The sequence below is a fragment of the Panulirus ornatus genome, chromosome 58 (genome assembly GCF_036320965.1).
Source record: "Panulirus ornatus isolate Po-2019 chromosome 58, ASM3632096v1, whole genome shotgun sequence".
Classification (NCBI taxonomy): Eukaryota; Metazoa; Arthropoda; class Malacostraca; order Decapoda; family Palinuridae; genus Panulirus; species Panulirus ornatus.
The window spans coordinates 10,337,897-10,365,243 of record NC_092281.1 but is presented as its reverse complement, the minus strand read 5'-3'; the positions used below and the strand labels follow the sequence as shown (position 1 = coordinate 10,365,243).

At 42.8% G+C, this 27,347-nt stretch overlaps 2 protein-coding genes and 2 long non-coding RNA genes across 10 annotated transcripts in view; 2 read left to right on the top strand and 2 right to left on the bottom strand.

Moving 5' to 3' along the window:
- Positions 1-11,719: 11,719 nt before the first annotated feature.
- On the bottom strand, positions 11,720-14,304 carry LOC139766773 (uncharacterized). 3 transcript variants are annotated; one of them, XR_011716946.1, is made up of 3 exons: positions 14,290-14,304; positions 12,456-12,756; positions 11,720-11,916 (listed from the first exon to the last, which is right to left on the bottom strand). It is a non-coding gene; the product is annotated as an uncharacterized lncRNA (long non-coding RNA). The 3 variants fall into 3 exon arrangements; XR_011716947.1 differs by having other exon boundaries at positions 14,280-14,294; XR_011716945.1 differs by lacking the exon at positions 14,290-14,304 and adding an exon at positions 12,943-12,957 and having other exon boundaries at positions 12,456-12,866.
- On the top strand, positions 12,691-14,096 carry LOC139766774 (uncharacterized). The gene is made up of 2 exons (XR_011716948.1): positions 12,691-12,824; positions 12,901-14,096. It is a non-coding gene; the product is annotated as an uncharacterized lncRNA (long non-coding RNA).
- A 1,942-nt stretch (positions 14,305-16,246) lies between the features above and the next one.
- On the bottom strand, positions 16,247-19,431 carry LOC139766707 (uncharacterized). Its single transcript, XM_071695627.1, has 3 exons — positions 19,428-19,431; positions 18,971-19,170; positions 16,247-18,329 (listed from the first exon to the last, which is right to left on the bottom strand). The coding sequence occupies exons 1-3, from the start codon at positions 19,429-19,431 to the stop codon at positions 17,829-17,831; spliced, it is 705 nt and encodes a 234-aa protein (XP_071551728.1). The 3' UTR covers positions 16,247-17,828.
- A 1,040-nt stretch (positions 19,432-20,471) lies between these two features.
- LOC139766928 (uncharacterized) overlaps positions 20,472-27,347 on the top strand; it is a 166,100-nt gene continuing 159,224 nt past the window's right edge. For 4 of the 5 annotated variants that reach the window (XR_011716972.1, XR_011716971.1, XR_011716969.1 and 1 more), the window contains exon 1: positions 20,472-22,056. Coding sequence is in view for 1 of the 5 variants with exons in the window: in XM_071695978.1 (XP_071552079.1) it covers positions 22,012-22,056 (45 nt within the window). In the remaining 4 variants the exon portion in view is untranslated. The remainder of the gene's footprint in view (positions 22,057-27,347) is intronic. The other variant, XM_071695978.1, reaches the window with a different exon arrangement.

Below are 27,347 nucleotides of genomic sequence, written 5' to 3'. Positions count from 1 at the left end.
ATATAACGTGACGACGAGGACGATGATGAAGGTGACGATATAACGTGACGACGAGGACGATGATGAAGGTGACGATATAACGTGACGAGGACGATGATGAAGGTGACGATATAACGTGACGATGACGATGATGAAGGTGACGATATAACGTGACGAGGACGATGATGAAGGTGACGATATAATGTGACGACGAGGACGATGATGAAGGTGACGATATAACGTGACGATGATGAAGGTGACGATATAACGTGACGATGACGATGATGAAGGTGACGATATAACGTGCGATGACGAGGATGAAGGTGACGATATAACGTGACAACGAGGACGATGATGAAGGTGACGATATAACGTGACGACGAGGACGATGATGAAGGTGACGATATAACGTGACGAGGATGAAGGTGACGATATAACGTGACGAGGACGATGATGAAGGTGACGATATAACGTGACGACGAGGACGATGATGAAGGTGACGATATAACGTGACGATGATGAAGGTGACGATATAACGTGACGAGGACGATGATGAAGGTGACGATATAACGTGCGATGACGAGGATGAAGGTGACGATATAACGTGACAACGAGGACGATGATGAAGGTGACGATATAACGTGACGATGATGAAGGTGACGATATAACGTGACGACGAGGACGATGATGAAGGTGACGATATAACGTGACGATGACGAAGGTGACGATATAACGTGACGAGGACGATGATGAAGGTGACGATATAACGTGACGAGGATGAAGGTGACGATATGACGTGACGAGGACGATGATGAAGGTGACGATATAACGTGACGAGGACGATGATGAAGGTGACGATATAACGTGACGATGATGAAGGTGACGATATAACGTGACGAGGACGATGATGAAGGTGACGATATAACGTGACGAGGACGAGGATGAAGGTGACGATATAACGTGACGATGATGAAGGTGACGATATAACGTGACGAGGACGAGGATGAAGGTGACGATATAACGTGACGATGATGAAGGTGACGATATAACGTGACGAGGACGATGATGAAGGTGACGATATAACGTGACGAGGACGATGATGAAGGTGACGATATAACGTGACGAGGACGATGATGAAGGTGACGATATAACGTGACGAGGACCAGAGTTAGAGACGAGGAACGGACTCAGAGAAGGTACTGACTCAAGAGTTAATAGTTATGGCCAACACAACAATTTGATTTCCACTGCACAACTTCACTATGGTGTATGGCAGCGTCAGTAAAACAAATCGTACGACAACTTTACTTCCTACTTACACGAGCTGAGAATAGAGAGAGAGAGAGAGAGAGAGAGAGAGAGAGAGAGAGAGAGAGAGAGAGAGAGAGAGAGAGAGAGAGAGAGAGAGAGAGAGAGAGAGAGAGAGAGAGAGAGAGAGAGAGAGAGAGAGAGAGAGAGACCATGAAGCAGCAAAAACTGATAGACAAATGCCTGGTTTGCGTTACCCTGGGAGGAGTGAGCATTTTAGCTCATGAACATAAGCCAGCTGCTGCAACAGAAAAAGTGTTTCCACTGTTGCAGGTCGTAAAAACAACAAGAAGATTGCTTATCCCGTTGAAAACGACAGACGACTCTTGAGCACGAAAGTACGACCCGAGCATGACGGTAGATTAGGTAGGTCCCTTGAACGTGGAGTTACGACTCATGGGAACAGTTGTATCATCCTTCACTTTAACGACCTGATATTTGACCTGATCCTAAAGGAATAGAGTTAGAGCGACGTCATTATTTCCAAGGGTCGTACTCTCGTACTTAGGGTTGTATTATCATCCTCAAGGGTCGTAGTATCTTGCTCAAGGGTCGTACTAATGAGGGCCGTACCGTCGTGCTCAAGGGTCATACCATGGTGTTCAGGGGTCGTTCTATCGTGCTCAAGAGTCGTGCCATCGTGCTCAAGGGTAGTACCACCTTGTTCAGGGTCGTACCATCGTGCTCAAGGGTCGTACCATCGTGCTCAAGGGTCGCACCATCGTGTTGAAGGGTCGTACCATCGTGCTCAAGGGTCGTACCATCGTGTTGAAGGGTCGTACCATCGTGCTCAAAGGTCGTGCCATCCCAGCTCGCGAGGACGACAACGGGTGTGCACAGGCGGGCGGGCGCGCGGGTGAGTGATGGAACCTGGCGCGGGCGTGCTGGGGGCGTCCCAGATACACTAGGAACAACCAGGATCAGGAGGACGTAGGGGGGCCAGGAAGACCCGCCGGAGGCACTGAAGAACTCAGGAGGAAGCAGGAGGAGGAGGAGTCAGGTGGTGAAGGATCGAAGCGAGAGAGAGAGAGAGAGAGAGAGAGAGAGAGAGAGAGAGAGAGAGAGAGAGAGAGAGAGAGAGAGAGAGAGAGAGTAGGAGTGCGACACAAGGGATGATGATGGCTCGGCACAGTCTCGTTCTCAGCTCGTAGGCTGGTTCAGCGTGGTCGATCGACCAGGCATCGGATGACCTCCAGTTATGCGAGACGCCTAAGAACCTTTCAGTAGTTGTGAATGTCTTCCTTGCTTCCTGATCTCGAGTTGCTTCTGCACAAGGCTGGTCATCTTAGTGGTGTTGTGCGTCGTGACCTGAATACGGTTGGTGAGATCTTTTTCATTTTTTCTTCCCCCGTTTTTGAATAAGGTGTGTTAGAGAAGAAAGGAAGCTGGGGTGGGTGGCGATATATCGTACCGTAAGACTACACACACACACACACACACACACACACACACACACACACACACACACACACATCCATCTGTCTTGGACAAACAGCTGACATCATGGATATCCTTTGTTGCGATTTTCATATCGCCAGTTTCTATTCATGGCGTCAGAAGACGAGACGGGGAAAATAGATGTATATCTGTTTAACCCAGCCTTCCATGCGGCTGACTGACCACATCTCGAAATCGTACTGACGGTCGATAAAGATAAAGAATAAATAAAAGGTAAACTATTGATCTCCTTGATCTCAGTTCTTGACCTGCTGCCACTGCTGGAGTTGGCATCAGTAGGACCTGCGGGTGTGGCCAGTGAGCAGGGAGGGAGCTACCTGACCAAGGGCTCTGACTGGAAGCCTCAGGAAACCTTCTGTGGTCCAGGTGTTCTCAACACTGACTGGAAGTTTCAAGAAACCCTCTACAGTCCCAACAATCTGGCTGGAAGCCTCAGGACGCGCTCGTAAATACAGGAACTTCCGCTGACACTAACTTCTGGCTGATGATAACAGATGGTACAGCGCTGAGACGGTACAATCAGACAGTATTGCACCTCACCACAGAAGGTGCAACAGTCAAACGAGTTAGACGGTACTGTCCCTCACTGTTGACGGTCAGATGGTACGATACCTCACTGCAGACGGTGCATCAGTCTATATTGTTACAGGCTGTTGTAAATTTCCGCCAAATCCCTCAAAAGTTTTGTACTTTTCCGCCATATCTCTCAAAATGATTATACCTCCACCATATCGTTCAGAATTTTTTTTTTCTCTTTTTTTGCATCCACTGAATCCCTCAGAATGTTTGTACACTTCCGTCAAATCTCTAGCAAAAGGTTTTGATCATCCTTCACCTTTAATACAGCTAAGTAAGCTGAGTAACAGTACTTACCACAAGTAGCAGTACACTACGACACTCTAAGTGCCTCTACAGGACTCAAGTGGCGTTACATACTCTACCATCACAACAAATGGGACGAGGCGTCTGTAGTACTTTGAAAAAACCACACTAGATCTACAGAGGTCAGGAGGCTTCCACTTAGCTCTCCTGGTCAGACACAGAGCCAATAACATTAGCACCAGCGCCTGTTGCCGCTCCCAGGCTCAACCAGACTATAGTTATCTCTCTATAGTGATAACAAGTGAAACCAAAATTATATATAATTCATGGCAAAGATTAAAGTCCTACGTATACCAAAATATTTATCTTTTTCTTCATTTGTGTCTCATTGACACGTTAGCTTGGCCATGGGAAAAAATATGAGGTGGGAAAGGAAAAATCCAACACAGTCTATCAGAGTCGTTATGTTAAAATGAAAATAGACTCGGCCCCAAATAATGATGGACGAAACGTCGATTGAATATAAAGAACATCAATTTACCGAGCCAGAGCCTCTCTATCATCAGGGAAGAGGAGGAGGAGAAGGACGAGGAGGGGAACAGAAAATGGAATTGCTCCCCTGTGCCACACACCACAGCTTGGTCTCCTCTGCCACACACCACAGCTTGGTCTGCTGTGCCACACACCACAGCTTGGTCTCTGCCACACACCACAGCTTGGTCTTCTCTGTCACACACCACAGCTTGATCTCCTGTGCCACACACCACAGCTTGATCTCCTCTGCCACACACCACAGCTTGGTCTCCTCTGCCACATACCACAGCTTGGTCTCTGCCACACACTACATCGTCCTCTGGTTTACAATAAGATCATAAGAATGAGAGGAAACTACACTAGACCTTCTGGCCCACTCAAGACAGCTCCTCCTTACTCCCTGTCGTTAGAACATCTATATACATCCATATACATCTATATAAATTCATATACATCTATATACATTTATATACATATTTATATACATCAACCTGGTCTTCAGGCTTTCCAGTGTCTTTACTATGGTGGTAATATCTTGGTTCCGCTCGTCTACAACTCTCCTTCTTAACCAGTAATTCGTCAGTACTTTCCTGTATCGTAACTAAAATCCATCTAGTTTTAAAACCGGTGTTGGCGGGTGTGTCTCCCTCGTCTTGAGTGAGGCTCTCGTGTTTCCATCAACAGTTTCCACGTTTATGGGCCACACGTCTCAGACTTCGCCTCCTTCTTCGGCTGTGTTCTGAGGGCCCTGCACGACTCACTTCCTTTCGTTATGTCTTTCTGAAAGTTTTCCATCCTCTCATGAATAGTTTTACAACGGGTCTATTTTTGTCCGAATAAGCTGAAGGTACTGAAGTGCCTAGAAAATTGAAGATGATATTTCCTGTAAGTTCTCGTTTCTAGGTAAGAGATGAGTCTATGGGACGTGGTCGACTTAACCATCACCTTTATAACAGTTGCTCTTGGTTTAGTGATGTCTGGGAGGAACACCAGCGACACTACACAGTTATCCTTCTGAAGACGGTGTCTTCTGGTCTGGTGCTTATGCCTCCCGCAATGCGCTCATCCCTTCTCCTCACTTTCACAACGACCGACATTTGCATATACTATTCCTGTGTGCAGTTCCTCATGTCCCTTTCATGAGACCCAGGCGCGGACCAGCTCTTGCTTCTCGTGAGCCAACTCCTGCAGCATTTCCAAGCCCCACCCGACCCAAGTGTGAAGGATTACCTCTTGTTCAGTGGAGTTAAACTACTGTTCGTGTCACACGATGGTTCCGGTTGCGCCTCCACTCTCAGACGTGTTGTTGATGGCCAAGAGAAACATACCTTACCCCCGGGTCTACAGGTTGTACACCGTGGTCTCCTCGTCTCAGAACTCCATGTAAACCCCTCAAAGAGAGAAGAAAAATAATGCAGTCATACCCAGGGATCATTTCCTTCCTGAGAATTTCAATTTCCCTTGGACTGTTTGACTCTAGATGTCTAATCACATCCTCAAGTTTATTGAGCTCATCAAGAGATTTCATCTCTAACTTTACGGCTCCAGTGCGTCTTCCAGTCCCGCCTGACCACCAGCACTCTTGCGCCGCCTGGAGGAGAGCTGGAGGCTGGAACTATTCAGTACCATGTGTCACCTAGGGAGCTCGAGGCTGGAACTATCCAGTCTCTTCTGGAGAGAAATCTGAAAACATCATTTCATACTGAGTATAGAGAGAGACCATCATCTCCCAGCCTTCCCCCATCTCTCCTTCACAAACCGATATCGTAAGAGGACATCAAAGAGAGGGAGAGAGGAAGCAAGAGAAAAGATATAGTTTTGTCACACGCAGGACAAAGGAGTTCTCAGTGCAACATTTTGTCAGAAAATGGGGACCCAGACTTCATATAGAGGCATCCTGGTTGCAATATATCAAGCAACGGAATATCCAGCCTTCCCATTTTCTTTCATCTGTAAATACGAATGAATATTTAGCGATTCGTATTAAATTCTGAGCAAAGATTTTATTTCCTGTCTCATAATGAAAACTTGCACATGATGCTTATTTAGGACAAACGTTATCTAATTGCCTATCTGTCTGTCTTTCCAGAGAGAGAGAGAAAGAGAGAGAGAGAGAGAGAGAGAGAGAGAGAGAGAGAGAGAGAGAGAGAGAGAGAGAGAGAGAGAGAGAGAGAGAGAGAGAGAGAGAGAGAGAGAGAGAGAGAGAGAGAGAGAGAGAGAGAGAGAGAGAGAGAGAGAGAGAGAGAGAGAGAGAATGTAATATCTTGGTGATCCTTTAACTGTCCAAATCTACATCTAATTTCGCCACAGTAACTTACACGAAGTTTAATAAGAACATAAATGTTAGTTTAAGACAACCCTGGGCCAAGATGACAATCATTAAGACAATCTCTGACGAAAATGAGACTCATTATGACCTCCAGAAACTCCTAATGACGCTGACAAAAAGGTTAAACAATAATGTTGCAGTTTTTGTTTGTTCAAACACGTTGTAGCAACACTGGAAGCCGAGGTATTGTTCCAGAGAAGCACAAGAGTTACTGTGTGTCGAGGATAGTGTGTGACGAGGAGAGAACAAGGCAGTAATTATAATACTGGGAGGCAGCTCAGGGTGGCACTGTACCCTCATTATCTGGGTCATTAAGAGACACCACTGGAAGCTACGAAAGTCTGGCTGAAGTTTTGATGCGAATTTACCTTCTTCTTATCTCAACAAAATATTTTCCTGGAAATGCATTCTGCTTAGAGATTTTCCTGCAAGGGAAACAAATTTAGGTGGAATATATGATTTATTCATTTCTCTGTTTGAGGAAAATAGTTTCTACCGTCGATATTGTTTCTTGTTATGAGTTTACTTTATATTCATGTGAACCATCTTTACCACTGCCTGCTTTCTGTTACTCTGTCAGCTGTCGAGGGGAAGCCCCTGTCACCTTGTCAGGTGGTGAAGCAAGGCTCCTGTCACCTTGTCAGGTGGTGAAGCAAGGCTCCTGTCACCTTGTCAGGTGGTGAAGCAAGGCTCCTGTCACCTTGTCAGGTGGTGAAGCAAGGCTCCTGTCACCTTGTCAGGTGGTGAAGCAAGGCTTCTGTCACCTTGTCAGGTGGTGAGGCAGCACCTAAGGTAGGCAGGTTCCCTCAGTGGTCGTCCTGACCTTCATGTTTCTCCTTCGGGAGGATGTTCAACGTCTCACACGAATCCTAATATCTTTCATTAGTCACTTGTGCCTTACGACTCTCACTGGCACTCACCAGGGGAAAGAGAGAAGGGGCTCTCCAGTCCTACAGCTCTCACTGGCACTCACCAGGGGACAGAGAGATAGGGCTCTCCAATCTTACAACTCTCCCTGGCACTCACCAGGGGGGAGAGAGAAGGGGCTCTCCAGTCCTACAACTCTCACTGGCACTCACCAGGGGAGAGAGAGAAGGGGCTCTCCAGTCCTACAACTCTCACTGGCACTCACCAGGGGGAGAGAGAGAGAGATGGGGCTCTCCAACCTTACAACTCTCACTGGCACTCACCAGGGGGAGAGATGGGGCTCTCCAGTCCTACAACTCTCACTGGCACTCACCAGGGGGGAGAGACTCGGAAAAATAATGTTTTGTATGACAGACAAATTTGCGGATAAACAAACCAATGTAACGTTGTAAGGTCAAGTGTTGACTTCCTAAAGTTGGTAGATTAAGCTCTGGTGTATACAAAAGGCCTTCCTCTCTCTCTTTCCCTCCTTTCCTCTCAATGTGTGTGTGTGTGTGTGTGTGTGTGTGTGTGTGTGTGCGCGCGCGTACGCCTAAGATTTCTTTTACATCGCCACACATACAAATCCTGCTATGAAAGCCTCTGTTTTTTTCCTCAGTAACCACACAGATCTGATGGTGAGTTCAGACTCCGAGGTTGGCACATGATAAAAGAGGGAAGGGGAGAGGAGGAAGGGTGAGGGGGGGAACAATAAATACAGAGAGTATGAAAAGGTTTGAACAATGATACGACAATATAGAGAAAGTAGAAAGTAGATGAGGTCAGACGTGTGTTATAATAGCGCCCCCACCTTCCCCCGTATTGCACAACAAACACGTCATCCCAACCAGTATATCACACTGGCGAAAACAAAGGACATACTGGGGGAAAAGATGAGGACGTACAGAAATGACAATAACGCAACAGGAGTGCCAGAGTTGACACGGTGAGGAAAACAAGAGATTCTGTCGTTATTTGCACCGTTGTCATAACACATCTAAATTAAAGAATAATTCCATCAATTGATAACGAGTTTCATTTAAGAATCTTGAAAACTACTATCAGCAGAGATGTGTGCTTTGCTATTATCATCATTATATATATATATATATATATATATATATATATATATATATATATATATATATATATATATATATATATATATATATATATATATATATATATATATATCCCTGGGGATAGGGGAGAAAGAATACTTCCCACGTATTCCCTGCGTGTCGTAGATGGCGACTAAAAGGGAAGGGAGCGGGGGGCTGGAAATCCTCCCCTCTCGTTTTTCTTTTTTTTTTTTCCAAAAGAAGGAAGAGAGAAGGGGGTCAGGTGAGGATATTCCCTCAAAGGCCCAGTCCTCTGTTCTTAACGCTACCTCGCTATCGCGGGAAATGGCGAATAGTATGAAAAAAAAAAAAAAAAAAATATATATATATATATATATATATATATATATATATATATATATATATATATATATATATATATATATAAAGGTAATTATGAGCGTAAGGATATAAGTAACTCACATTTCTTTCTTCTATTTTAAGAATCTCAAGATACGTGAGTTTGGCTCACGAGGAAATTCAATTGTGTTTCGTGCAAGTTCGTCTCTCGTGTTGGGTTTCAGACTTGCTGAAGGAAATGTTGTTAGCTCTTGGCTCGTTCCTTCCGCCTCGATTGTGGGTAAATAACGGAAAATATCGGAAAACTTCGCTTCTCCAAATACTGCTGTTTGTTTTGGTCCACAGAAAGTGGTGGCTTGAGCAGCGGTTGGTGGGTAGGGGAAATTGTAGTGGGCGGCGGAAGTGGGCATCTGTAGTGGGTGGTTAAAGTGGGTAATTGTAGTGGGTGGTGAAGGTGGGCAGCTATAGTGGGTGGTTAAAGTGGGTACTTGCAGTGGGTGTTGAAACTGAGGATATATATATATATATATATATATATATATATATATATATATATATATATATATATATATATATATATATATATATATATATATATATATATATATATATATATATATAATACTTAGACGTTAGTCTCTCACGCAGCGTCAGAACGCTATACCCGACATTCATTGTCGTTATACAAACCCTACTACAGTACACTATAGACTTGTGAACGTTCTGAGAGCCTAATGAATGACCTTTCAGTATCAGATACATTATATATATATATATAAACTTCCCCTGGAAATGCCGAGACTCATACCCCTGCGTAGGTGTACAGGAGACTTAAACTCCAGCCAGAGTCTGCTATTGGAGGAGCAAGATACAATCTACTGCCTCACTGTAGCGTGAAATGTACCGATAGATCTTGAGGGCCATTTGTTAACCCGGGTTGGCGAGAGGAACGCTCCACGAATCACACGATGGAAGAGCGCTTACAGGGAATAGAAGGTCAAGGTCAGAGGTGAGGGAAGGGTAGTCTAAATTGGACAATAACTGTGGTTGGGATAGGGAAATAGTCCGACCTTGGGTCAAAGATCATATCGTTAAAGATATGGATTGTACAGTCTGGCTCAAAGGTCGTAGCGTTTCCCTCAAGTGATTAAGTACGTATGTCACACATGTAAGGTTAAACGTGATTAATCAATGATTACAAAAATCAAGCTGATAATTGATTACAGAATTAAGCAAGTATGGGTCAGCAGTGGAGTTTGGTGGATCATGGAAGTCAGGAGGTCATACAAGGTGACGGAAGACTGAATAAGGTCGAAGATAAGGCACTAAAGGGATCGAGAGAGAAATAAAAGGTCAACAGTGACGCCAGATAGAGCACAAAGGTCAGATAACAGAGGTTAAAGGTTATGGTGGTAGGTAACTTACAAAGGTCAAGTGAGAAGGTCTAAAAGATATGGAAGATGGAGTATGGAATTCGGGCACGAGATGAAGACCGGCCAGGCTGGAGTGATTGCGATATTTGGAGGACGAAGAATCAGATATTTGGAGGACGAAGAATCAGATATTTGGAGGACGAAGAATCAGATATTCGGGGGACGAAGAATCAGATATTTGGGAGACGAAGAATCAGATGTTTGGAGGACGAAGAATCAGATATTTGGAGGACTAAGAATCAGATATTTGGAGGACGAAGAATCAGATATTTTGGAGGACGAAGAATCGGTGACACGAGAAGCGAGGAGCCGGCAGCATACAGTGTAGAATATAAATGAGGAAGATTCATGGAGCCTGCGCGTAACCCACCGGGAGCCAGTGTGGCCTACTGTGACCTGATGCATCCTACTCTGACCCAGCGGGACCTGCTTGATCTCACATGACCTATAATGACCTCAACCTAACTTGAGATGACTCAGCGTGACCACGAGGTCTATAGTCTTCATTCTATGTGATCTGGCATGGTCTAGGATGACCTACCATGACCTGGCATGGTCTAACATGTCCTGGTGTGATTGAGCATGACCTGGTATGACCTGGCATGGATCAGCATGACCTGATAATTGTTGTGACATTGCATGATTGAACACGATAACACGACCCTTGAGCACGACGGTACGACCCTTGAACAAGACGATACGACCCTTGAGCACAACAGTACGACCACTAAGTCTAAATATGGTGTGACTTTTGACGTGACCCTTGACTCAGTGATACAAACTCTTTAAGTGGGAACATATAGCTCTATCTTCGCCCGTGGCTATGTTGCCATTAATATGAGAAATACTGTTGGGGGAGATATTAAAGGTGTTGGAATAGGAACAACGTATGTTCAGAGACTATTTGAAAGGGTTCAGTATCATGACACTATCGCAGGGAGGAGGATAACTGAACCTCAGTAGGTGGAGACCAGACCAGCGACGTTGTGTGTTGGAGGGACAGTGTCGGAGATGGTGGAGGGATGGTGGAGGGAGTGTCGGAGACGGTGGTAATGTACATCAACAGTGTTGTAGGATGGTGGAGGGACAGTGTCGGAGATGGTGGTAATGTACACCAACAGTGTTGTAGGATGGTGGAGGGACAGTGTTGGAGATGGTGGTAATGTACACCAACAGTGTTGTAGGATGGTGGACGGACAGTGTCGGAGATGGTGGTAATGTACATCAACTGTGTTGTAGGATGGTGGAGGGACAGTGTCGGAGATGGTGGTAATGTACACCAACAGTGTTGTAGGATGGTGGAGGGACAGTGTTGGAGATGGTGGTAATGTACACCAACAGTGTTGTAGGAGTGGATGAACTATCAAGAACATGAATACTTTACACACTGCAGCCTCTCATTCCTGCAGTATTGCCAAGGGAGGAGTACATAACTGTGATGCCGCTTAAGATGAACATGCGTTTAAGTAAACATTCGTTTGCCTTATAACGAACAGGAATTACTATGATCATTTCAGGGTTAAGAAAAGTTCTTTTTTTTTCCCAATACTCAGTATATTTTCATTTTCCACAAGATATCACTGGGAATGGCAAATTACATGGGAATATGACTCCACCTGTTCCAATGAGGACAGAGTTAGAATGGTGCTGGATAGTATTCGTAGATCGGGGTTTCTTCAAAGGTGGTGTATGATGGTACAGCCACTGACGTCATTTCCCGTCTCCTCTGTAAACCACAAGACAACAAAGACCTTAGTTCATCCTCATACAAGTAACTTAAGGCATATATCTTATAACAACTTACGTGAAAAACTTAGATGCTGGTAAAATCATATGTACTGACATGTGATAAATGATGTCTTTCAGTCTTTACTGCTCCTAGTGATAAATCAAGAGATGACAATACAAAAACCATACTGAAGATCTTACAATAAAAATAGTAAAGAAAATGTTCACAAGATTGACTTTATCCTGTTTTACTGGTACCATGATCGGTGGTGATTGATTGGAAAGACTGAGTGATTACATGACTGAGTTCAGTTACATCACATCCACTGTGCAATACACAACTAAATACAACTATATTCAAGCAGCAACAGACCACTTGGGTCTCAACGAGGCTGTTTGTGGTAGTGGGAGAGAACAGGAACTTATGGACTAATGTCGTAGATAAGGATGTAACCAGTAGACTCAAGAGTTTGCATCAAATTACCTGCAGAAGACACACACACTCACAGTTATGATAACAACATATGTATAACTTACCCTCCGATAACGTCTGTCACGTAGGAGGAGAACCACGTGAATGGAAAGGATCCCCAGAATTACCACGACGAAACACAGTTGTAGGAGTAGCAGTTGTGAGGACGTCATTGCCTTGCTAAGATCCGTCGTCCTCTTGGTTGTATTAACAACCGCCTCTATACACGAGTTAGTAGATGGCGTCATCCTTCTGGTCGTGTTGGCTGGAAGGGACGATAATGGCTGGCCGCTCGTAGTGAAGATCTTCCAACCAGCAGTGGTGAGTGACGAGGATGGTCGGTCGTGGTCAACTGTCCACCAGCAACTGTGAAGACTGAGAGGGTCAACCACCGTTAACTATGGGGTCATCTGGGCGGAGGGGAGGAGAGTGAGGTCTCACACCTCGAGAGTATGAACCAATCACATTGTCTCCACCTGGGGTCACCTGGGCGGAGGGGAGGAGAGTGAGGTCTCTGTCCTCGAGTGTAAGAACCAATCACATTGTCTCCACCAGGTAACACCAGCCACCACTGGTTGTTCAGGGTTAAGGTAGTGGCAACAGGCCACGAGGAAGTCCCACATGAGATGCCAACTCTCCTTAACTCTACATCCGTGATCTATGTGTTATATGGACATGAAGCGTGGAAAGTCATTCAGTCGCAACTGGGTAGGAAAAATGTATATGAATAAACTGAACACGTGATCGTAAATGACAGACGTTGAACTGTTCCTGGTCATGAAGGTGAACACCAGCTGACCTGTGGTACTTGTCATTAAGTCTGGATGGTCCTCAAGTCTATACCATCCGCTGATAATGGTTCCTGAGACGCTGGGTCTCATGTTGGCCATGTGGTCCTGGAGACGTTAGGTCTCATGTTGGCCATGTGGTCCTGGAGACGTTAGGTCTCATGTTGGCCATGTGGTCCTAGAGACGTTAGGTCTCATGTTGGCCATGTGGTCCTGGAGACGTTAGGTCTCATGTTGGCCATGTGGTCCTGGAGACGTTAGGTCTAATGTTGGCCATGTGGTCCTGGAGACGTTAGGTCTAATGGTGTTCATATGTTCACCTTGAGACGTTAGACCTAATAGAGTTCACATGATCTTGGAGACATGAGAACAAATTGTGTTCATATCATTCCTTGCCAATGTTCTTTATGAAGACGAATATGTTCTCGTTCATCTTAGGTTGAAGTTATATGTCAAGAGACGATTAGAAAAGAGATGATAACAGGAGAGAAAAATGTGAGTTCATTTGTAAATGGAAAAACACAAGATAAGCAAGAGACTGACGGATAATCTCAATAAATATGAATCATTAAGCTAACAAGCAATCAACTAACTGAATCCAGAATTTTGCACGTAGATAAATGAATACGATATATCAGGTAATGACAGAAAAAAAACGTGTGTGCTTGCTGAGCTGGGCTGCTTGTGATTTTTGCCAAGTGGAAGAGTTGGTATAACTAAAGGAAGAGCTAGCGAGTGAGAGCTGGAGGGAGCTGAGCTGGTGCCTCGAGATGGGGAAGATTTATGCAATGCATTAAGTCAAGTGAAACACGTCACTTTTCCAGAGGAAATGACACTCATCCACGTGTCTTCATCACCCACCAACCCACACACACACACACACACACACACACACACACACACACACACACACACACATGCAATTAGAGAAATTTTTCAATGAATATATGCATATGTATATACATGGATACATATTTCTTTCATGTGGAAGATGATATATGTTGAATACATGACATTATAACCAACACACTGTACAATAAACATCACATCACAGTTAAGTTGCTCACAGCCCATATAATCCACATACATCAAGATACGTACATGTACTCACCTGTAACGTGTCCACATGTGAGGGTACTACCACACATGGCTAGATGTGACCTCACGTGGCCTGGAATAAGACGGCAGGGTGGGTCATAGGATGACCTCACCTGACCTGGCAACCGACCAGGCCACTCCTCTCTTACCACACTCCCCTCCCCCCTCCTCCACACACACACACACATACACACACACACACACATACACACACTCTCACACGCGCACAGACACAAATAGATAGGTGCAGATAGATAGCCAGATAAATAAGTATATATATATATATATTTATATATATATATATATATATATATATATATATATATATATATATATATATATATATATATATATATATATATATATATATATATATATATATATATATATATATATATATACATATATATATATATATATATATATATATATATATATATATATATATATATATATATATATATATATATATATATATATATATATATATATATATATATATATATATATATATATATATATATATATATATATATATATTCACAATACATTTATTCAGCATTCAATGTGTCGTCGTATGAAGTAGATATCAATACTATGATTTTGTTGAGCCTCATACGGGAACTGGGGAGTTGAAGGGTGGTGTTAATGTTGTGGAAATGAGGCGAGAGAGGTCAAGGATCACCGGAGGTCAACACCTGCCATCTCAGGTCAGGTCACAGTGATGACACAATTTTGTTAAGTAGGATTAATCTGTAGACCTGTTCACACCGTACCACACACACACACACACACACACACACACACACACACACACACACACACACACACACACACACACACACACACACATACATACACACATACATACACAGTCTCTTAGGTAACAAATCCCACACTTTATGTTGAGTTTTCTAATCATAACAGCGAGAATATATTCCGTCTGGCATAGGAAATCAAGATGATAACTAGACATGAATCTGTTGAGATAAAGGGCGAGAACTTCGTTTTCTTTTTCTCGTATCATTATAACGAATGGCGTTATTTGAACAATAGTTATTAATGGGGAAATCTTTTCCGTTTGTCTACACATCACATGAAAATTGTATATATGTGGGTTGGGCCATTTCTTTCGTCTGTTTCCTTGCGCTACCTCGCAAACGCGGGAGATAGCGACAAAGCAAATAAAAAAAATGTATATATATATATATATATATATATATATATATATATATATATATATATATATATATATATATATATATATATATATGTATATATATATATGAAGATTTACTAAATTACTGTGGCGCAACTGATGAAGGTGATTATGTACGCTACAGCTATTCAGAATTATTAATGTTACTTGATTATTCATACGAGCATATACCGAATAATTCAGTTAAAATACACAACTAATGATCATATCTATAAAAGGTCAGAGTTCTTGGCAATTATGTTATTTCCCCTGTGAACTACAGTAGCAGTAGTAGTGGTGTTGAGAATAGGTTCCTCCTTCAGTTTACACCGTGGCTGTTGGGGCGATCCACTCGTCACATCCTCACGTAAGATAATTCGTACTCATAAACGTGTTAATTATAACCGTCAAGACATAATTGGGATGTTAGGAAGATCTTAAACGATTCTACGAGTTTTACCCGCCTGTCGTTCACTCCCTCTGACCACAACAACGAATATGACATTAAACGGGTCATTCCCTCAACAAGGGGTGGCAGGGACTGTCTGTTGGACTTAAGTGTGTGTGTGTGTGTGTGTGTGTGTGTGTGTGTTGGACGCCTGGCGGTCAAGTTCCCCGCCCCCCCCCCCTTCGTAGCTCTTAGCTTAAGTGGCTTAGTGATATGGATGAAACTCTTCTTACATGACTTGTATATACATAGGGTCACTAGTTTTACCTGTCTCACACAGTCTTGGGTAGATGGTAGGTAGATAGATAGACAGACAGACAGATAGATAGATACATGCGTTTATTGACTACAACGTACAATGTATAAAACATATATAATAAAACATTAAATACTAATTACAAAAGGAACACTCTCACAAATTACCTAATTAACACGACTGTAGTCCAACAATAAAAATGTTATAAACTGTTGAACACACACAAAGGGTAAGTAACCAGCAAATTAAGCACTTGTTTACAACACGATAGAAACTATAAAAAAAAGAGATTCAATTGCCCTCTAGGCACACTGCTTATAAATGTCATGTCCCTATATAAAGACTACAGAATTTTCGGCGAAAATGTCCATTGAATAAGTGTATATACTCAGAACATACAGTTGATAAAGAGAAGTTATTGATCAATGGATAAAGGAAGACTTAGCTGCGCCAGTTTAATCTGAAACGAACTTTGTGACTGTCAGTCAAATTCAGTTGAACTTCTTGGACATCAGTTTATTTCTCAACACTTGTCATCATTCGAATTTATTCTGGATTGATCCCCACTAGACATCATCTCGTTCTTTGACAAGGGCGACATCCATCCATTTCGTAAACGCCTTCGACAACATAAAGTTTATTCTCTGACACTAACGACTACTTAGATAATTGCTGGTGAAGAACCTCTCTGTGACACTAGTTTATTCAACCTGACATCAACGACCATTTACACCAGTTTATTCCATTGACCCCCCTGGAATAAACCACAGCCAGGGTTAATCTAAGGGTGTCCAGCACGCTTTTAATAACCTGGGCAGACTTCGCCATCGCAATTTGGTGTCGTTGGCTGTGGCAATATCAAATAATTATGGCGACACTAGTAACAACACTGTATGCTCCCTGCCTCACATTACACCCTGAGGGAAGAACCTTTGCCTCATCCTCTGCAGCTAGAGCGTCCCTCATAACCCTCACAGCACTTCCAGTCCTTGTACCCCTCAACATGTTGCACCAACTCATGAATGCTAATCAGGTTACACTGGCTTAGACTCCGTGTCGTCTGGAGATTCCCCCGACCCACAAATACACTCACTGTAGGAGCAGGTAACGCTGTCTCTGTCTCTGTCTCTCTCTCTGTCTCTCTCTCTCTCTGTCTCTCTCTCTCTCTCTCTCTCTCTCTCTCTCTTCTCTCTCTCTCCACACACACACACACAGACACCCGTATATAAAACAATACTACGCATAAGGACTTAAAAATACAGGTATAACGACCATTAAACTTGTATATATATATATATATATATATATATATATATATATATATATATATATATATATATATATATATATATATATACACACACTTAATGTAGCTAAAATTGAAGGTCATCGGCGAGTTCACAGCCGGCAGCATGACTGAAAGATTCCCACTTGATCACACAAAAATATCCTACTAAAAACGTAAAAAAAAAAAAAAAAAAACTCACAAAATTGCTTATGATCACTAGAAGCTCAAGCTTTATACAAATGTTTCCAATAACTGCTGACATATCTCGAAGCTAAAATCATGAACACATTATGAGGTTACCCCAACACCAGCTGGATACACTGTTGCTACATGGATTGAGAATTTGTCTAATTAATCCACCTTCAGACCGCTGATTTGGCGACATTTGTCACGTCAGCTTCGGAGGTAGCGCCCCTTGACGGGGCTGACGAAGGATACTGACGAAATTGACACGGAGACGAGTGGCTGCAGGCCGTGGCCTCTCCCCTGGGTGGCCAGTGGGCCTCTACCCCAGCTGGCCAGTGGGCCTCTGCTCCGACTGGCCAGTGGGCCTCTGCTCCGACTGGCCAGTGGGCCTCTGCTCCGACTGGCCTGTGGGCCTCTGCTCCGACTGGCCTGTGGGCCTCCTCCGGGTACGCCTCAAGCTTCGGGGGAGGCGGCGGGGCGTTGCACACATTGCAAGACCAGTTGAAGGTCTGGTATGGTGGTCTGCATCCCTTGACCCAGATGGGCTCCGAGGTGAGGAGGTGTGGTGCTTGGTAAGGGGCGCTGTGCTCCAGCACGGGCGAAGCCTCGTTTATGTAGTCGTAACTTCTCTCTCCCGACCGTCGCATCATTACGTCGTGCGTCCGTTTCATTATCGTCTGCAAAACACAATGGCCAAGTGTAAGTTATAGTCATACATTATCAAATATACTTTTTGAACGATTTTGATAAAGTTACAAAATAGTTTAAGTCCAGCTAGTAAAATACACATTCCACAGTAAACTACTTAATACTACTACTAAGCAAATGTCTTCGTCCTTACAAATGGTGTAAAATAGACTATTGAAATTAGGGAATAATTTTGCACTTTATATTCAGATGTCTTCATCCCCATACATGACTTGTCCCTGGAGCTGAACAGTAGACATCAGACACCGATTTTGCTGCTCTCAAGTTAAACGAAAATTTGATCTCATTCACTGAAGTCAGTCAACGGTGAAGTTATATCTCACAATGTGTAGATCTCATCACATTTAAGCTCTTGAGAAGAGAATGTCAAATCTTGGCGAAAACATGAGATTCACTCCAAATACCAACACGTATAAATGAATCCTGGATCATCTTTGTGGGTTTGAAATTCATTCGTATAAGTGAATCAAAAGGAAATCTAAAACACATGAGGAACCAAATGAATCTAACACTATGACGAGCCTAAAGATGACAATAGGACAACTGGGACACAGAGAAGCAAGCAATGTGGTATATCACATATACTATGTGGATGTGTAAACCAACTTACCCCAAGAATTCGTTTCCTGTAAATGCAGGCGATCACGAAGACCAGAACCACCAGAGCGATGAGCACATAAGACCAGGGCGTCAAGCCAATCATGGCGATGGTTCTCAACTTGAAGGATCTTTGGTCCTGAAATGTTTCCTGCACAAGTTCACGTGTGGGAATGACGGTGGGACTCTGCCACCCAGAGAAGACCGCGTGATCTGTAGGGAGATGCAGTCAGGGCTTGTGTGACCAATCAGGATCGTTGTCTACTGCCATTGGTCCATCACCAAGGGGTACTGGGGCAGGAGTGAGGGTTGCCCAAGAGACATATTTTTGCATTCGTCTGTTTCATCCCAGGATTGTATCATATAAACACTACGTAAAGAAACGGAATTCTTCTCTTTCCTAGTAAATCAAAGGAAACAAATGGTGATATAGAGTAAAGTGAGTCATTGAGAAAGAGTGTGGTGGGTACGCATCACATCTGATGGTTTGTATCTTAATGGCTTCCCTGCTTCCCTACGTTGTATGTTCACGCTGGGAGATGCTAAGATAAACCCAACCCTAACATGATGAATAATGTTCAATAGATGATATATATACGTATTTGCATATACAGCCATAACTAATGCTGTAGCTACTTATACTACTGTTTCCAATCTACGTTGATGTATGATGCTTTCATCTTTATGTCAGTGTATGTGTGTCTGACTGCCTGTAAGTGTACTGATGTGACAGGTCAAAGGGTCGTGGTGGTGACCTGTTTTAACACGAGTGCTCTAGAGATGACCTTATCCGACCCGCGACCTGATCCATACGTGAAACAAAGGCATGAGGAAATTTGCAACTACATACCAGACAACCTTAAGTCAGGTGAAGGGTCAGACGTCAGCACTTGACCTGGGTTGGTCAGTAGTTCTATGATTCTCAGAAGTGAATATTTGGTATGTACATGTTTTCCGGTTCTCCAAGGCTTTGTATATTCTTAACAGTGGCTTGAAATACGGTCAACATCTCTCTCTCTCTCTCTCTCTCTCTCTCTCTCTCTCTCTCTCTCTCTCTCTCTCTCTCTCTCTCTCTCTCTCTCTATCTATCTATCTATCTATCTATATATATATATATATATATATATATATATATATATATATATACATATATATATATATATTCTTTCTTTCTTTCATACCATTCGCCATTTCCCGCATTAGCGAGGTAGCGTTAAGAACAGAGGACTGGGCCTTTGAGGGAATATCCTCACCTGGCCCCCTTCTCTGTTCTTTCTTTTGGAAAATTAAAAAAAGATGAGAGGAGAGGATTTCCAGCCCCCCGCTCCCTCCCCTTTTAGTCGCTTTCCACGATACGCAGGGAATACGTGGGAAGTATTCTTTCTCCCCTATCCCCAGGGATAATATATATATATATATATATATATATATATATATATATATATATATATATATATATATATTATATATATATATATATATAAAGCTCACATGAAAGGCCTGGTGGCGGAAGAACACTGTTGGTGGTAGTGGAGGTGAGGTTGTGGCAGCACACAAGGCTGGAACCACCAGACGAGAGAGGGAGGAGGCTCCTCCACGCGCCCTCGTTTCTTTGTGTTTAAACACAACACACAAACCAGATGATGATGATACCTTCATATCAACACACTTATCAACATCGACTGATACATCTGATAAAGTTACCCTTGTGAAAACATCGTCAGTTATTTATTTTTGTCAATACGACGCCGCAAACTACCGACCCGCTCGTTTTTAACTGCTTGTTATGACTGTCTGTTTTGGTTGGCTCCGTCCAGCGGGTGAGGAGGAGGAGGAGGTGACCATCGTCAGTCCTGTCCAGACTGTGACTGTGGCCAGAGGCAAGACATATCGTGGTGTGTGACGCATGATGATAATAGTAACGCTAGCGTCACAGTGGTGACGGATGATGACAACAGTAACGCTAGCGTCACATTGGTGACGTTTGATGATAACAGTAACGCTAGCTAGCGTCACGGTGGTGACGGATGATGGCAACAGTAACGCTAGCGTGACAGTGGGTGACGGATGATGATAACAGTAACGCTAGCGTGACAGTGGGTGACGGATGATGACAACAGTAACGCTAGCGTCACAGTGGTGACGGATTATGATAACAGTAACGCTAGCGTCACGGTGGTTACGCATGATAATAACAGTAACGCTAGCGTCACAGTGGTGACGGATGATGACAACAGTAACGCTAGCGTCACAGTGGTGACGGATGATGACAACAGTAACGCTAGCGTCACAGTGGTGACGGATTATGATAACAGTAACGCTAGCGTCACGGTGGTTACGCATGATAATAACAGTAACGCTAGCGTCACAGTGGTGACGGATGATGACAACAGTAACACTAGCGTCACAGTGGTTACGCATGATGATAACAGTAACGCTAGCGTCACAGTAGTGACGGATTATGATAACTAACACTAGCGTCACAGTGGTTACGCATGATGATAACAGTAACGCTAGCGTCACAGTGGTGACGGATGATGACAACAGTAACGTCACAGTGTTACTGACTCGCACATGTGTAATGTGTACTACGTCGACTGTGTTTCGTGACGCAAGTGGTGTTCTTACGTCGTACGTCAGTGTGTCGTTAAATCATACGTGGAACATCTGATGTGTTTTGATGATATATTTCTGACGCAAAGATCAAGTGATTAATGATTGTTTGTGATCATTAATCGACCGGGTTGATGAAGAGATTGATCATGAGTGTATCATCCACTCTTGTGTGGATCGGTGATTAATAATTAATCTTGAGGATTAATGTTAATTCGTCATTGAGATATATCGTGAGTGATATAATCAGTTCATAGAATAATGGCAGAAATTAGTGATTATAATGATTAATGAAATCTATGATGAAACATCGCGACATATATAGTGATAATGAATGACTTTATTGAAATAAAACCTTCAGTAATTATAAGCAGATCCTGATTATATGGTGATTACCTGGATCATTAGTGAAGTGATTAATTTCCGTGAGTCACGTGACTCATGAGTGATGCTTTCCACGACCCAACACCAGCTGGTCGACGAAAGGTGAGTAACCTGATTATTATTGATCAACTTGATTGATCAATTATGTTGCTTGACCATGATTTATCTACTGTATTATATGGGATATGTCCAATGTTGTATGGCCATGATGTATCTACTGTATTATATGGGATATGTCCATTGTTGTTTGGCCATGATCTATTTACTGTATTATAGGGGATATGTCGTATTGTTTGGCCATGATTTATCTACTGTATTATAGAGGGTAAGTCCTTTGTTGTATGGCCATGATTTATCTACTGTATTATATGGGATATGTCCAGTGTTGTATGGCCATGATTTTTCCACTGTATTATATAGGGTAAGTCCTTTGTTGTATGGAAATGATTTATCTACTGTATTATATGGGATATGTCCAGTGTTGCATGGCCATGATTTATCTACTGCATTATAGGGGATATGTCCAATGTATGGCCATGATGTATCTATTGTATTATAGGGGATATGTCCAGTGTTGTATGGCCACGATGTATCTACTGTATTATAGTGGGCAAGTCGAATGTGGTTTGGTCCTGTGGCTTCGACTGATAAGAGGTCACATGTGGAACGACTTTTTTTAATGTTAGTTGAGACGGCACGGACAACAGAGGCCCTAATCAAGGATATATATATATATATATATATATATATATATATATATATATATATATATATATATATATATATATGCCCTAGCCTGAGCAAGGTAATCAATCTATCGACCAAACTTAGGGGTGGATGGACAGGTGGGCTGATTGTAGACATATTGCCGCAACTAGGATTCGAACCCCATGCACTTGACCCTGGGGCGGGCCCATGAATGCTTCACTGTCAGCACCGTTAACCATTATACCATACAGACTGTGTTAGGACTCTCACTTGGTAGGAAGCTATATAAACCCTGTTCGTCCATATGTGACAGCTCCTTTGTACACTCAAGCGTTACGTATTATCATAATGAACTATCTACTACGAGATGGGACAATATACAACCGGCATCCGGCGGGGTAACGTCACACCTACACAACCGGCACCCGGCGGGGTAACGTCACACCTACACAACCGGTTGTCTGAGTGGGTTAGGTTCACGTACCAATTCTAAAAGACCGGGCGACGACGACTTTCTCTAAATTATCATCCAACACTTAGGTACATCACTTGCTCTTGAGATACAGGAAAAGTTACATTTTTGTTCTGCGTTTTGAGATATCTGTTATGTCTTTCTGCTCTCACCACACGTTTTGAGATATCTGTTATGTCTTTCTGCTCTCACCACACGTTTTGAGATATCTGTTATGTCTTTCTGCTCTCACCACACCAATCGATGAGTTTCCGATCGCTTCTTGTATCATTAACAAGCCTCATTAGCACCACCTACTGGTCTGGTGTTGCTAATGGGGTTCCCTTGTTTTCCTTTGATCCAATACGTTTCCTCGTCGTGTCTCGCTGGCGTTCTTCACACTTCCGTTGTACTGAGTTCGTTTCCCTCCTCCTCCTCCTCATCATCTCTCCCTGGCTCTGGGTCTTGTGTACATGTGGAGTTCATATATAATTACCCCTCACGATGTCATTCGAAGAAATATAGGTTGTACATACTCAAGATTCTGTGGTTGAACAGGGTTTGCACGAATAAAAACTGGGTTGATGATTAAAATCATCTCTACCCATTTGAGAGAGAGAGAGGGAGAGATATAGATAGATAGAGAGAAAGAGAGAGAGACAGAGAGAGACATAGGTAGATAGATAGATAGATAGATAGATAGAGAGAGAGAGAGAGAGAGAGAGAGAGAGAGTCGTTTTCTCTACAGCCAACCAACCACACGTGTTCATTCGTCATGATATCCACCAGATGGGAAGTTAGCTCAGTACAACAACAACAACAATAACAACAACAAACAACAACAGTTTCCTGGTAGCCTCCCTCCTCATGTTGTGATGAGTCCAGCTGCCTGGATCCTGGAACCTGGGACCTGGGACCTGGAACCTGGATCCTGGAAGGCCCCAACTTAACTAATCTTACTCGGATAATATTTCCTCTCCCATCTTGATATGAGCAAGAGTAAGCATTGGATTAACACGAACCGTTTTCTCACAAATCCCTAAAGATTCATCAGGACCTTGAGCCAGATTCTCCATCTCATTAATGAGAGCTGCACACACGGGGGAATATACTCATTACTCATTACCAGTGAGAGGAGCGACAGAGCTGCATCCTGTGAGGCAAGAATTGTGGCAAATGTTTCTAAAGATCTTTTAATATAATGATGAAAAGTGGTGTGTGTGTGTGTGTGTGTGTGTGTGTGTGTGTGTGTGTGTGTGTGCGCGTGCGCATGATGGTACGACCCTTGAGCGTGAAGGTACGACCTTTGATCACGTCGTTGCAAGCCTTGGACACGATACTCGAGGGTCTTACTGTCGACCTTCACAACAGGGTTAATCTTAGGCAAACCTGAATCTATTGCAGGAAAGAAATATCATTTATCACTTAGATAGATAGGTAGATAGATAGATAGGTTCATTGATAGATAGATAAGTAGATAGATAGACATAGATCTGGGTATAGAATTTCTCGGGTTCCTCAACATCTTGGTGATGATGTATTGATGATTACGTGAGCTTCTGGTAGCCCTTGGAGGAGGAAGATTATAGGAATATTATACCAAGATCTTGCTCGGTGAGGAGGAAGATTATAGGAATATTATACCAAGATCTTGCTCGGTGAGGAGGAAGATTATAGGAATATTATACCAAGATCTTGCTCGGTGAGGAGGCAGATTATAGGAATATTATACCAAGATCTTGCTCGGTGAGGAGGAAGATTATAGGAATATTATACCAAGATCTTGCTCGGTGAGGAGGAAGATTATAGGAATATTATACCAAGATCTTGCTCGGTGAGGAGGAAGATTATAGGAATATTATACCAAGATCTTGCTCGGTGAGGAGGAAGATTATAGGAATATTATACCAAGATCTTGCTCGGTGAGGAGGAAGATTATAGGAATATTATACCAAGATCTTGCTCGGTGAGGAGGAAGATTATAGGAATATTATACCAAGATCTTGCTCGGTGAGGAGGAAGATTATAGGAATATTATACCAAGATCTTGCTCGGTGAGGAGGAAGATTATAGGAATATTATACCAAGATCTTGCTCGGTGAGGAGGAAGATTATAGGAATATTATACCAAGATCTTGCTCGGTGAGGAGGAAGATTATAGGAATATTATACCAAGATCTTGCTCGGTGAGGAGGAAGATTATAGGAATATTATACCAAGATCTTGCTCGGTGAGGAGGAAGATTATAGGAATATTATACCAAGATCTTGCTCTCGGTGAGGAGGAAGATTATAGGAATATTATACCAAGATCTTGCTCGGTGAGGAGGAAGATTATAGGAATATTATACCAAGATCTTGCTCTCGGTGAGGAGGAAGATTATAGGAATATTATACCAAGATCTTGCTCGGTGAGGAGGAAGATTATAGGAATATTATACCAAGATCTTGCTCGGTGAGGAGGAAGATTATAGGAATATTATACCAAGATCTTGCTCGGTGAGGAGGAAGATTATAGGAATATTATACCAAGATCTTGCTCGGTGAGGAGGAAGATTATAGGAATATTATACCAAGATCTTGCTCTCGGTGAGGAGGAAGATTATAGGAATATTATACCAAGATCTTGCTCGGTGAGGAGGAAGATTATAGGAATATTATACCAAGATCTTGCTCGGTGAGGAGGAAGATTATAGGAATATTATACCAAGATCTTGCTCGGTGAGGAGGAAGATTATAGGAATATTATACCAAGATCTTGCTCGGTGAGGAGGAAGATTATAGGAATATTATACCAAGATCTTGCTCTCGGTGAGGAGGAAGATTATAGGAATATTATACCAAGATCTTGCTCTCGGTGAGGAGGAAGATTATAGGAATATTATACCAAGATCTTGCTCGGTGAGGAGGTCAAGTTGAGCAGGCTCGCTGTAGTGTTTCTGAGGTAAAGGTTTATTGTAACACGACCAGGTATAATCATACGTGACAACCAGTAAACCAGAGTTTTATGTTTAAGTATAAAACATGGTCAGACGTAAGCCTGGAGAGGATATTACGTTCACTATAATGCAGATATATTGTCTGACGTGAGTTTTAAGAGAAAATTACGTTCAGTGTAAATGTGGAAATTCATAACAATATATTCCAGTGGGGAGTGGCGTTACCAGTGGCAGCTGCTCCCACTGGAAGATATCCAGTTTTATGGAAGGTCAAGTGGGAGAGTTCTGGTGTGGGGTTCACAGTGAGTGTGGGAGAGTCTTACCATACATTATGGAAGGTCAAAGTGGCAGAGTTCTGGTGTGGGGTTCACAGTGAGTGTGGGAGAGTCTTACCATACATTATGGTCTGGTGTTGTGATGATGGTGGGTCTACATTACTCATCCTCACACCAGACTTACAACTGAGGTGAAGATGACTTGTTCTCATCACAACTTGTAAGACAACAGCTTGTGGGTCAAGTTGTGGCCAGAAATAATATCCTGGACACTTGTTGGACAATATCCTGGACACAATACTGGAAGAAGTCCAGGAATTTTTCTATGGTCCAAAGGAACAGAAACGTCTCGTTCTTATCTTCTGAACACACACACACACACACACACACACACACACACACACACACACACACACACACACACACACACTAGCTTCTCACCATGCAATGAAAGCAGATGTCAGCGTCAACTTCAGATAAAATCTAGTTAATAATTCTTGAGGACGTTCTAACTTGAAGGCTTCGATATTCCGTATGAATTGATTATGAGGATCACTGACCCTCTCTCTCTCTCTCTCTCTCTCTCTCTCTCTCTCTCTCTCTCTCTCTCTCTCTCAGGGAGGTACACCATCAGTTGACCCTGCCTGGAGTATTGGGAGTGTCAGCAATTTCATAATTTCAGTGGTTGTTAAGTGTCCACCTTTTTGGCTTTTGACAAGTAACGTTGGTCTACCACAGCTGTCACTAGCGATTAATATTAGTCTACCACAACTGTACCTAGCGATTAATACCACACATTTCACCGGTGATTAAATGTTAGCTTACCATTTATGAGTTCCAGCTGGGAATGTTTGTACAGCATTTTTTTTTTTATTTTAAACTCCGACGATGCATATGCAAATTGGCCACAGATTTCGCTTCGGATTTCTGGGCACCATTTGGTAGTCTACGTGGGAGGATTAACTGATGTAGGACACCAAGAGTTTACCAACGATTCCACACCAGTTATACGTTGCTTTTA

Coding starts and splice junctions, on each gene's coding strand:
- LOC139766707 (XM_071695627.1), bottom strand. Junction 18,330..18,970: donor ACAGGAAACGAATTCTTGGG/GTAAGTTGGTTT, acceptor TGTGTTTTGCAG/ACGATAATGAAACGGACGCA.